Consider the following 13,642-nt stretch of genomic DNA (forward strand, 5'->3'; position numbering starts at 1 on the left):
CTCACTCTTCTTTCGTACGGGGGCTGATGTAAATGCAGAGCAACAGCTACAATTTCACATTCGGGTGGTCAAAGCCAGACAACCGTTTTAGGAGCAGCGGAGTGTATCGCTGTGATGTGTCCTTCATATTTGTGGATCGAGCTCACTGATGAAACCTTACGTGTTAATGACTCCTACTTAGTACCGGGCTTTCCTTGGCAGTCAGATGCTGGCCATGGCTCGCTGATACCTTGGCTGAAGTTGACTTGCGCCCGTTTCTCTCACGCTGCTCGCCACCCGTAATAACAATGTCTCGCCGCGAACGCCTGTCGTTCGACAACTTGAGCGGCATTCATCAGTGAGTGAAACCTGGCTCGGTTGGAGTAGTTTCTGCCTTTTGTGCTGCACCCGACGACTTTTTTCTCCCCGCGCAGGTGACGCTCCGGCGGCGGCGGCAGGAGAGAAATGGAAGAGGAGGCTCAGGAGAAGAGGATGGCAAAAAGATTCTCAAGTTCCCGTTTGTGCGCTGGTTCTCACCGGATAATGGCGGACAGGTGTCCGAGCTGCCCCTGCTCTCGTCAGGATCGCCAGAATCGCCGATCCCTGTGGGTGAGTCTCCTCCGACCCCCTTAACCAGCCACGACCCCGATGGAGAACTCTGCTGTTACCTACAACATCATCCCCATCGTCACCATCGTCATCATCATCATCGTTCTTGTCATCAGAATGTTAAATGCTGGCACGTAGCTCTGCTGGTTCAGTAGCAGCAGCACGGCTGTCAGTTGTGGTGTCAAAAGTTTAATTTGTGACCAGAGCTGACTCAGCCCCATTAGCACAGTCATCACTGTCACATTCACTACACAACAATCATAATAATTATTATAATAAACACAATACTATTGGCTTGTAACGTGGACAACATTCGCTCGCTCACGAAGAGAGAGAACGACTCAGAGGGGTGCGAGGAGGAACCACAGGTGGACGAGAAGGGAGCCACGTGGTCAGCCGGCACCAACAATCTACAGACTGCTTTGTGGTCCTCTATATATTAAGGAGTTGTCGTCCAATCAATGTGAGGGGGCAACACTCTATCCCAAACATATGGAACAGGTGAGGTCCACAATGTTGCTGTACTGCCTTCTAGCAGAGCCAGGGTATGGCTCCTCCTCGAATCCCATGTGAAGGGAGTTTCACAACTTTTGTGTGAGCCACCAACCCTCACCTCCACAGTGCTGGATTACAGACGTGCACCACCACTGCCACCTGCCAATTCATCATCATCATCATCATCGCCATGGTAGCTCGTGTTTGTGCCATCCCTTACCTTGTCCCGACTCAACATCCACAGCGAGTCATTGAGAGATCGGTGAGCAGTTAGTCTGCCAGAGCGAGCAGGTGAGTGAGTGGGCGAGCGAGCGGGTGAGCGGACGAGCGGGTGAGTGGGTGAGTGCGTGGGCGAGCGGAGGGCGAGTGGGTGAGTGGGTGAGCGGGCGGGCGGGCCGGCAAACGGGGGGCGAGTGGGTGAGCGAGCTAGCGAGCGGGTGAGTGGGTGAATGAGTGACACTGATTGAATGCACTTTGCAGGGAAGTGCAGGCAATGTACCGTGTGCCTGGCTTGCACTGCGAACCAAGCACAATACAAATTTGGATATCGATTTGGGGGTCTACAGCTTTGTATTCGGGGGAACGTTAAATAATTTCCAAAAACCGGATGAAACTCACCAAGTCGAGCATAGTAAAAAAGGTTCCCCACCCCCCTGCCTGGACCCTAACATCATTACCTCCATAACCCTAACGTTAGTACACTCACCACGAGAACCCTAACAAAAAGGTTGATGTTATTTACCTCGCCTGTTATGCTGGAAGGAAGTCGTAGGTTCGATCCCCACCCTGACGCCTGTATTTTGGAGTTCGTGTGCCTCTCGCCCCATGGTCGCGTGGATTTTTCTCCGGGTCCTCCGGTTTTCCCCACTACATTTAGAATTGACGTGACGCTTAGAGAGTATTTGGCTGCCATACATTTCCATGTCATAAGCCACTTCGTTCAGCTATCATTTGTGATAGCCAGGTCACCTCTGAGAAACAGCCATATAGCTCGGTGGGCCTTACCTGGTAAAAATAAAAATAGTTAATCCGCTGGCTTCACTTGAAAATAAAATATTAGGTTTTTGGATGAATTAAATTAATAACAGAGACACATTTCTGATTCATAGTCCTCCTAGAATCTATAACATCAACAAGATCATCATCGGTCAGGGTCATTTCACTGCTGGATGAATTCCTCCCCAAGCCGCCACGACCTCTCGTGATCCTGCGACGTAATAATCCACCCGGCGTGATGACATCGACTCTGACATCGTTAGAACGTACGTCAGTCACTACTCCTAGCCCACTACCCCTGACCCCCGCCCCCACCGCCCCGTGTCCCCGCAGTGCTGGAGTACGTGGTGAGCGTGCGCACGGGCTCCTCGGAGAGCTCTGCGACGACGGCGCGCGTCTGGCTCACCGTCACCGGCGAACGTGGTGACACGGGAAGACGCGCGCTCGCTCGGCGCCGCGGAGAGAGGAGCTTCGCCAAGGGGCGCGTACGTCACCACGAGCGCGTGCAGTGTGCGCGCGTGCATGTACACCCGCGCATCTCTGCATGTACGCGTGGGGAGCGGTGGCGTAGCCGGTAGCGCACCGCCACTACGAACGGGCTCGGAGCTGCGTCCTCCCCGCAGGTGACCTCCTGGTCGCTGGAGGCGGTGGAGCTGGGGCCCCTGAGGGAGGTGCTGGTGGAGAAGGGGCCCGGCAGCGACTGGCACGTGGAGGCGGTGAGCGTCCGTGAGGGCCCCTTCGCGCCGTTCGAGGCCGTCTTCCAGGCTCATCGCTGGCTGCGCGACGGCGCGGCGGGCTCCACCGCGTCCGTGCGCGTCCCGCTCACCGGTGGGTGAAGCGAGCGGCGACGCTCCAAACGTGAAGCGCAAGGCTAAGGTCGTCGCTGCCTTCCTCTTTGCGCATGGGCTCAGCAACCTGCGGCTCCAGAGCCGCATGCGGCTCATTCAGGACCGTGTCATGACGATTATTTACAAAGGACCACCGTCTTGTATTCACCGAATTCGAAAAAAAAATTACTCCTGTTGTTGTTTTGGTTGCCCCAACCCCTGTCGGCGTGGGAGGTCGCAACCCGACGGACGCAGCGAAGCACGTCCCGTTGTCCGGGGTGATAGCTGCAGTTATCTCATTCCAATTGTAATATAATTGTAAGTTGAGCGAGCAATGCCGCTGTAATTGTAGTGATAATTGACCCCAGGCCTGCTCGTGACAGAGCCAATTGCTCTTTTGTTTATTTTAATACAACTTGAATGCAGTCCCATCGTTCGACTGCTTTGACAGAGAGCCTGAATGTGAGTTGAAAGTGTCTTTGGGCTGTGTCTCAACGCTGCCTCACAGCTGTAAAATATAAAGTAGGCTAACATTTTGGCAATGGCGACTCTTCAGAGCAGAGAGGACGGAAACGATTAAAGTGAATTGCACTGAGAGACATAAATAGAACACTTGCTTCCAGGAGCAACACAACCCAGACACATATTGCTTATAAAAGTGGCTTTGGGTCGGACACAACGTGGCTAGAAGCGACGACAATCAACGGACAAGACTGGCGACAGACCGGCAGTCGTAGGTGGCAAACGAACTGGAGACAACTACCATCCTGGAGGTCACGTGCAGGAGTGAGATGAATTGCAGCATTGCACGATCACGAGGAATCCCGATTATCCTTCATCCAACAGCTATGGTTGCTGGTGATGACGACGATGTTGGTGATGGGATGATGCGTGTTCGTTCGGTGTACGTCTCCGCACAACAGCGTGTGTGCGTCCTCCCCACCCCCCCCACCGGCCGTCTCCGCCGTACCCTCTTGCCCCCCGTGACCTCCACAGAGGTTCGGCCGAGTGCTGTGACCGTGGCCCCCCTGCCCAGCGACGCTCCAGCACCCAAGTCCGGTGAGTGCTTCGCTCGCCTCGGGGCGGATGACATTCTAACGTTCATTGTCCTGATGCGCGCGTGCGGTATCGGTGGGCGGCTTCACCTTCAGTGTCTCCGGTGCGTAATGCAGCCGAGCCACGCCGCTGTGATGCCACCAACGGCCGTAAGGGCGGGCTTCGGTTTTACGATTCCGATTTACGACGATGCACATTCACGTCATTCGTATAACGCCGCCAGTTTACGACTCAGAAACTCGGTTTGCGACGCAATCTTCTGACACGACTCCGAATGCGTCTGAACTAAGTTGGTCTGGTTTTCGACGTGACTCGGAGCGTGAAGCTTTTGATATTCTCAAGGTGTTTTTTTGTGGACTTTTACCTGTTGAACCCTGTTAAATGCGGCCGATAAAAGGAAAAATAAGACGGCAAATTGACGCGTCTCATGTTTTTTACTCTCCATGGGAAAATAGTGGTCCGATTTACGATGATCCCATTTACGAACGCATGGTGTCCCCGTAAAAGCGGGGACCGTACTGTATTGTGCGCATGGGTGACGCGCCGGGCGGGGTGTGTTCGTATCCGTGAGTGCCGCGTGCGACGCGTGTGGTTCGCGTGCACGGCAACGCGCAGACCCCCACCGTGACCTCTCCACAATCTCTGGCAGTGCGATCGATCCCTCCCGTCGTGCGGTCGTTCCTAACCTTGCTTGTCACTGTATCCGCGATGAACGTGATGAATCGAGCCATCCACAGTTCGATTGCCACAGTGAAGGGTTAGGATACATGGTGGTGTATTCATCTACGGTGGTGTACATTTATAGTGGCATACATATTTCTGAATCAGAAATAATCAGTACCTGCACACATGATTTTAATACATGTATCATGAGCATCATTTGTGGTTTTACATTTCTGAATCATTACATCTCTGATATGCTTACCCTCTGATTACATCCCGATTATCATAATTACTATTCCTATCATCACCCTATGCCGATATCCACCATATTCTTATCAATTCTCTCTTCCAATTATTACTTTCTTTCTCATCACCACCCTCATCATATCACCACCCTCATCATATCACCACCCTCATCATATCATCACCCTCATTATCACCACCTTCATCATATCACCACCCTCATTATCACCACCCTCATATCACCACCCTCATTAGCACCACCCTCATCATATCACCACCCTCATCTTATCACCACCCTCATCATATCACCACCCTCATCATATCACCACCCTCATATCACCATCCTCATCATATCACCACCCTCATCATATCACCACCCTCATCATATCACCACCCTCATCATATCACCACCCTCATCATATCACTACCCTCATCATATCACCACCCTCATCATATCACCACCCTCATCTTATCACCACCCTCATCATATCACCACCCTCATCATATCACCACCCTCATATTCGCTCTCTAAGCCACTCTCCGTCCTCTCCGTGCCCTCCCCACCAGATGGACGCTGGCGAGTGGAGCTGACGCTGGGTAACGAAGATGACGATGACGGCGATGGTGGCGGGTCGGCGCGGGGCAGCCCCGGGCGGCGGGAGCAGCAGCAGACGCTGCTGCTGCCCCCGGGTCTGTGCCTCGTGGTGTACGGCTCCGAGGGCAAGACGAGCCCCTTGCCCCTCGTGGGCCCCCGGCACGGCACGGGCGATGGCGGCGCCAGCAGCACCATCGCGTTCGAGGCAAGTCGGCCGTCGTCAACATCATCATTGCCACCGTCACCGTCGTCACCATCATCGGAATGATTGCCATTGTCATCATCAACATTATTATAAGCAGCCTCATCAGTCAAGCTGGATTACCATTGTCATCAGTATTGCCACTATCATCATAAACATCATTATCCGAATCATCATAATTATCATAATCAGTCCTGTCATTATTATGAGTGCTGTACATATCACCAACATGATCACGTTATCATCAACTCTAAAGTTTGTTGGCTTAAAATTCACTCACTCATTCATTACATTTTGACTTAAAACTTTCGTGACTGCAGGAATTCATATTCTTTGGTTCTTTCGGTAAAATCACGCAGATAGAAAAAAAACCCACGACGTTTCGATCACAACACATGCGATCGTCTTCAGGAGGAAAGAGGGGGAAGGTCACCGAAGGCAACCGTTTATAATGGTTTCAAAAATGGGCGTAGCACGTTTGTCATCTGGCCACATGGCCGACCGGCTCTGAACCAATTCCTCAACCACATCAATTCCATACACCCAGCCATCAAATTCACCATGGAGGTAGAAAAGGATGGCATGCTACCTTTCTTGGATGTCCTAATCAAAAAAAGACCAGATGGCTCAATGAGCCATTCTGTCTACAGAATACCCACCCATACTGATGCCTACCTAAAACCTGATTCCCACCACCATCCATCCCAGAATAATTCCCTCATCAAAACTCTACACCATAGAGCTCAATGACCATGAACACCTAACCAGTGAACTCAAACACGTACACCAAGCTCTCAAGGCGAATGGATTTTCTGACTGCACAATCTGCAAAGCCATCACCCCAACCGTGAGGAAGGAGCCATCTGAGGATCCAATAAAAACCATCACCCTGCCATACATAGCAGGGGTAACCAAAAAGATTTCCAAAATCATGAACAAACACAAGATCCAGGTCCGATTTAACATAGTACATAAGATTCGTGATCTGATCCCATCTGTGAAGGACAAGATTCCTGACATGCAATATCCCGGCGTCTACAAACTAAGCTGTATCTGCGGCAGCAGTTACATTGAGGAAACTAAGCGACATGTCTCGGACCGTGTCCGTGAGCATAAGGCAGATTTGAAACACGGTAGGACCAATACATCTGCCGTGGCTGATCATTATTTTTATGCGGCTGGCTCACACGAATTGATTTCTCTGAGATGATGGTACTTTGCAAGCCCACTGGCTATCAACAAAGATTCGTTGATGAAGCTATCCATATATACAGACACAATTTCAACTGAGAAGATGGTTAAAAACTCATTGGAAATATGTCATCAAACACTTTGGGTCATGACTTGATTTGTGTTTTCTTGTCAAGGGAGCACAGGTCAAGTCAGGACTTGATGTTTGTTTCCTTTGTTATCTTACCACAGGGCACATATACCCCGCCCACTTCGTGCCGCCGCCGGGGCTCTTGTGCCACGCCCCTTTTTTTAAACCTTTATAAACGATTGCCTTCGGTGACCTTTCCCCTCTTTCCTCCTGAAGATGATCGCTTGTGTTGTGATCGAAACGTCGTGATTTTTATTTTTTCTATCTACATGACTTTACCGAAAGAACCAAATAATATCACTCATTCATTGATCGTTTCGCTCCCTAGCTTCCCAGCTGTTATCTTGCTGACCGCTCTGATTTGCTTAAAGAGCGCCCGACTGTTTAACTCACCGACCGTCCGACCCTTCGCCTGACCGTCTTATCACCCGGCGGGCTGGCACACGATGACCGTGCGGACGGTTCCCCCACCCCGTGCCGCGCAGGTGTCGTTCCCCGTGAGCGTGGGCGTGCCGTACAAGGTGCGGCTTGGGGCGCGTGACGGCTCGGCGCCCTGGGAGCACGGCCCGGGCGGAGGGAACGAGCGCGCGGGCACCACTGCTGACACCACGGCCGCCCCGCACCTGCGCCGCTTCCGCATGACGGACGTGCGCACGCGCGCCACGTTCACCCATGCGCCCGGCGAGGCGCTGCCTCCCCCGTCCGGCGGGGACGTCTGGATGGAGATCCCCGCCGAGTGGCCCCAGAGACCAGCGCCGACGGGTGCGGGGAGAACCGGGGCCGATGGTGGCGATAACTGGATACCGTAGACAACGTGCAGCACGCATGGGGTCTATCTCGACTCTGAACCTCCTAACCCTCGTGCTAATTCTCGCAATATCCCTAACCCTACCCCTAACACTCGCTAACCCGAACAAAGACAAAGATCCCCGTTTAGCCTCCAGACTGTAGGGGCAAGTGCTGTTAGCCAGCACTATGATGGGCGGAGCGGTACATGAGGGGATGGGTGGCCAGCACAATGGCCCCCCAACTACCTTTTTCTCCCCAGTAGTGATGCTTACACACCACACCAGGTATTAATTTGAGGCTGAGTTGACCGAGGGGAGACCCAGGACCAATTTAGATAATCATCACCAGTGTTGGCTGTGAGCAGGAATCGAACTGTGGTCGCCGGGTTTGTAGCCCAGCGTGCTAACCGCTACACCTCCGCTCCCCACTAATACTAACCCTAACACAGCCATAAGCCTAACAATTCCTCTACCTCTAACCCTAACGCTACCTTTAACGCCAATACTACCCATATTCCTACGCCTGACCCTATCTCACCCCCACACAAGGGGTGTGAGTCTCGACACCCAATTTGTACATTGAGGCTCTGGGGCTCACTCCCCACCCACAATGCTGTCCCTCGTATTTCCCCCCTCTGCACATGTCACTGCCCCTATCTCTTTCTCTACCCGCCTGTGGCCTGGTGTCTGATCCCGGTGAGATGCACCTTCTCTGGGCAGAAATCTAGGCCAGGCCACACAATCTCCATCTTCGCATAGTCCACCAATCGTTCCCCGCACATTATTGCTTATCTACGTATCCCTGCAGATGATGCTGTCCAATGTCAGATCCTAACCAATGGCAGTTACAATTGCAATTGCTTTGTGGTTGCAATTCGTTCTAAATGAATGGACCCGGGCCCGGTGTGTGCTGCTGCGTGTTGGTGCTCAGTGCTCCGGTACCAGGTGCTGGTGTTCGGTGAGGACTTCATTGCGGCGCAGCCGGCGCCGCGCGTCACACTCATGGTGGTCGGCACGCATGGCGACTCGGGCGAGCGCTGGCTGGGCGAGGCGACTCGCGGGGACCAGCACGGCGTCCACGACCAGCCGGTGCGTCTCCCCCTTGCCAGGGCCGGAGTAACTCATAGGCTAATAAGAACTGAGACCTCAGGCCCTCATATTTTTAAGATCCTCTTATAGTCCCTCCATGCCATGTTGAAGTAACAGCTCAGCAACCGGTGGCACGGCCATCACAATCTATTTTCTCTTTCAATTACAATGACATCATTGACTTAAAGCTTTCGTGACTGCTAGAATTCATACTCTTTGGGTCTTTCGGTAAAGCCCCGTATTTTTAAATCCTTTATATTAAGTTAACTTGCTTGCTTGCTTGCGCGCTTACGACCGTGCAAATCTTTCGGTCGTTTTTTAACCCACTTCCCGTGATCCAATCGAGCTGACATTTTGCACACAGACTCGTTGTGCGTGACAATTTATTTTCGTGAAGTTTTTTTTCAAAAATTTTCCACTTTTTTGGATTTTTTTTCATATTTAATTTAAAATACCAATGTGCTAAAAATGAAACTCTTACTCAAGAAAAACAGAAATAAATAATAAAATAAAGCCGATGCCACGCATATAAAGGATTTATAGTGAAAAACTTAGTTTTTACGGGTTAATTTTTTCACCTGATGATGATTGCTTGTGTTGCGATCGAAACGTCCTGATATGTTTTATTTATATTTTTTGTATTATTTTTCTATCTACGTGGCTTTACCGAAAGACCCAAAGAGAATGGCATCGTTCATGACTTTGTGACAGTGAAAAAAAATGTGTCGTGAGGGATTTATGATTCATGACTGATTTATGTTTGATGAATTTACCTTGAGTACAATAAATTTGTTAATTTTACAAAGGCAAATCAACATGTTTTATAACTTGCAATATGTAATAAGTACTTAGGCCCTTACTTCGTAGGCCTTAGGCCCCTTATAACTTAATTCCGCCCGTGCCCATAACCCGCAGCACTGGCTGCAGCCGGTGATGTAGTCGCAATTAACAAAGCTTCCTTAGAGCGCGAGGACGTCTATATTGGTTGTCTTCCGTATCCTTGCGAAATTCCGCTTCACCCGGGAAAAGGCCCTCATCGTTGAGTTAACAAATCCGTACACTTGAGCCAGGTTTGACGAATTGTTTTCGGGTATTTAAACATTTATTGTGGTTGCGTATTGATCGTTGATTGGCTGATGTCCCATCATCGACCCTCCCCCGTGCAGGTGATGGTCTTTGAGGTGAAGGCCGTGGATCTGGGGGAGCTCCGCCGAGCCATCCTCTCCGCCTCCTGTGAAAATGGTGCGTGGCTTTTCATAATCCCACTCAACCTACTCTTGAGCATGCCACCACGGCACTGTAGTGATGTCACTGCAGTGTCACTGTGTCACTACCAGGGCTTGATTTCAGTCGGCTCTGTTCGGGTCAGTGACACGGAAACTTACCCCTGCCTGACATGAGACCGCTGGCTGTTGAACTTCCTGAAGGACATCCATTCGCAGAATATGCTGACTCTAACCACACAACGGAATTGTTTCTTAAATCCACACTATTATTTAAAGCCTTCCAAGAACCTTCCCCAATCTTACCATGCTATCCTGCCAGAGAAAATTTGCACACACAGAACCCGATATATGTGTAATGCGAGCGTAAATGGGGTTGTTGCTGGGCTCTGGTCCAATCACACGGCCGGGGGTATTGGGGGGCGGAGCCTGGTCTGCGGGACGTGTGGGAGGGGCCACCGTTCACCTCGGCTCCAATGGGAGGCGAGGTGAATGGGGGCGGAGCCAGCGGGGTAGTATGGGAAGGCCGGATCTGACGATCCGGAAGGGGAGGAATCAGGGTCACGTGGGGGGAATGTATATAAGTGGGAGCCCGGAAGAGATCGGGGCAGTCGGGGAAGTTAAGAGGCTGAGCCACGTTGGGTGGTGAGGAAAGATCCGCGCCATCGGCCACGTGGCCGAAGGACCTCTGCACGCCGTCGGCCAGCGGTGTGCGGAGTGCGGGAATAGAGGAGCTAACGGAGGAGCGTGCGGGGCACGCGAGAGAGAGAGCGTGCGTGGCACGCGAGAGAGAGAGCGTGCATGGCACGCGAGAGGGAGCGTGCGCGGGGCGCGCGCGGAACGACTCTGGTCCGAGAGGAGGCCAGTGGGGGTGCGGAGAAGAACCTTAATAAAAGACAAACGGAGACCAGCATCGCCTGACGGAGTCTTTTATTACATATGCATAAGCCACACTGTGATCGTCACTAACACTGAACCTGTTGAACGTGGACAGAAGCAGTTTTCTGTGACCTCACGTACTGCTTGTTTTTGTAAAAGTACAATTTTGTAATTTCCTTCACAGATTACAACATTCAAGTGGACAAGATTGTGGTTAAGAATGCCGATTCCACAGACAACACTTACGAGTTTGAGTTGGAAGGGTAAGCACAAGCTACAGCCACTCCCTTAAAACACATTCCTGCGGAGGGAGCTGGTAGGAACGTTGGGTTGCTCGGTCAATGGCCAGGGTCAACGGCGGCGTGATGTATTCTACAAATATGGCCGACTGTGAGGGCGGGCACAAGCCGGCGTGAGTAGGTTAAACGTTGAGTTTTATAAGGGCACTACGGGGTGACCAGCCCCTCCCCACCCAGCCCTACCCCTCCCACCCCCCACCCAGCCCCACCCTCCCCACCCAGCCCCTCCCCACCCTCCTCTCTCCACCCAGCCCCACCCCTCCCATTTTTGAATGCACGACGGACGGATGGACACAATAATCCCCTATGGGCTGGTGGAACCAGGTGGTTCCTACCAGTATGATGTGGGAATTACTGAATGTTGCCATCTAGTGTACATTGGATGTTATAGATATGACATTTATGACCAGGTAAGAGCCGATTGAGACCAGCAGTCGAATTTCCAAGGAGACCTTGATTTTGATGTAAAAAGACCCACATGGCGTCATCTGTGAAAAGAGTATCCTTGAGTTAAAATAGCTGGGTTCATGTTCTAAATGTCCTGTTTTTTATGCTTCCGTTTTAAATTGTAAGCGTTAAAATGCATTCGTTCTGCTGTGTGTCTCACACATAGGGTCACTATAACGTTCGTAAAAAATGATACAATATAAGCCAAACCTTCATTTAAAGTTGTCTTGGCGATGAAGACTTTCCACATGTAAAATCCACCAATTTCATCAAAGAGTTAATGGAAAGAACTTGCAGACACAAACAAGCGCGAAAAGGATGATTTGTTCAAAATGCAAACGTTATATATTTGCTCTGACAGCCACCATTCAGCTTCCAAACTACTGATGCAATACAGCATTTCTGAGTACAGGCGCATGTTGAAAAGCATTAAATAATGCGTGCATGATTTTTTCCAACTCGTGTTTTTTACGATTCTGTTTCAGGAGTTTAAATGTTCTCGGCCGAAAGCCGGCTATCTCCAAAGAAATGCGTCTGATTAGAGCCACCAGGAGCCCATCAATAGGCCCAGACCAAGCAGCTTTGGCCAATGGTGACTTCATGGAGGAGTTTGCGCAGGATGCTCCAGCCAATGAGATTGCTGGGGACCACCATCCTGAAGCCTCAGCCAGTGATGGTGCATGGGTAGAGCCTGAACAGGACCCCCTGGCCGATGAGACCATGGCAGCGGGACTTCCCGAAGAAGACGAAGCATTCGACGAGGACAAAAGCGACATATCTTCTGGTGATGAGCTGCTTGGGCCAGCGAGCGTGGAACCGGAGGAATAGCTTTGACCTAATAATACCTCTTTTCCACTGGGACATCTGAGCTAAGCCATCATGGAGCCCTAACAGTAACGGTGGTTTTCCACTCACTACCAAGACTGTTATACTCTGGGCTCATAAGACATCAGAATCTGGCGCAGGGGGACAAGAAAGTCCAGGGCTGGGCTATAGACGCGTTCACTGCATGTGATGTCAGTCAGTATACCGTGAGGACAGCATCTCTGCGGACATGTGTCTCGTTCATTGCGTGTGAGGTGAGTGGCACAGCTCGGTTTCTGCAGTGGGAATGCAATCAGGCGCTTCCTGAGCCACACCAAACTAGCTCAGCATGGACCTCCGATTAGCACGGTGCGAAAGAAGTTCAACAGACATACACACGACCTGGCATGGCTCAGTTGTGCAGTGGAAAAGATAAGGCACGGTGATTATCTCAGAGGCTATATTTAAGATTGTCAATGTGGCGCTGTCTGTGTGCAAAACTTCTACTCTTACAGAAATAAACAGTGACAAATGTGCTCCCATTTTTCTGCATTTATAATTAGGAGCCATTCTTCCACTTACATCAATGAAAAAAATTCTGAAGATAAATACTGTAAATGCACTTTGGAGCCACAGAAAGAGACATCTTCCTTAATCGCTGGTGCTGCGCTGTGAACGTTACCAAAAGTCCACATGCACGCACCAGACTGGTTACAAAAACCAAAGCACATTTTGTCATGCACAATTCAATTCAGGTAAAGCTTCTAAATTTAAAGAGATTGATTTTTTTTTATGAATAGCTTTTTTGAGAGTTGTTTTCATTTTGATATGTACAAAATAAAGACTTGGTTGTGTTTTGAATGCATCATGCGGTTGTTGTGGACGCTGTTGTGTTGTGGGGTGGTTTATTATCGCACCACACAAACCACGATTATACCACCACCACCACCGTCAACTCATCACAACACTGACTTCTTGTCAGCACTGAATGTTATGTGAACCCCGAGTGATCTCTTGAGTCACGACATTTCATCGTTTCATGATCGTATTCTGCCATTAAAATTTTCACCCCTTTGGTAATCCACTTCTGGATGAAGACATTGTCAAGGCTTGTGGATGAAGACATT

The 13,642-nt window shown here is 50.6% G+C and overlaps 1 protein-coding gene across 1 annotated transcript in view; it reads left to right on the forward strand.

The window, feature by feature from the left end:
- LOC133344041 (uncharacterized) overlaps window positions 1–13,410 on the forward strand; it is a 106,772-nt gene extending 93,362 nt beyond the window's left edge. The window contains 10 exon segments of the mRNA XM_061553992.1: window positions 414–588; window positions 2,413–2,564; window positions 2,703–2,907; window positions 3,903–3,965; window positions 5,436–5,668; window positions 7,472–7,748; window positions 8,706–8,863; window positions 10,030–10,105; window positions 11,150–11,228; window positions 12,197–13,410. Coding sequence (XP_061409976.1) covers window positions 414–588; window positions 2,413–2,564; window positions 2,703–2,907; window positions 3,903–3,965; window positions 5,436–5,668; window positions 7,472–7,748; window positions 8,706–8,863; window positions 10,030–10,105; window positions 11,150–11,228; window positions 12,197–12,539 — 1,761 coding nt within the window. The 3' untranslated portion in view covers window positions 12,540–13,410.
- The last annotated feature ends 232 nt before the right edge of the window (window positions 13,411–13,642 follow it).

Source organism: Lethenteron reissneri, chromosome 19, assembly GCF_015708825.2.
Source record: "Lethenteron reissneri isolate LAM-NWPU_2019-01 chromosome 19, ASM1570882v1, whole genome shotgun sequence".
Classification (NCBI taxonomy): domain Eukaryota; kingdom Metazoa; phylum Chordata; class Hyperoartia; order Petromyzontiformes; family Petromyzontidae; genus Lethenteron; species Lethenteron reissneri.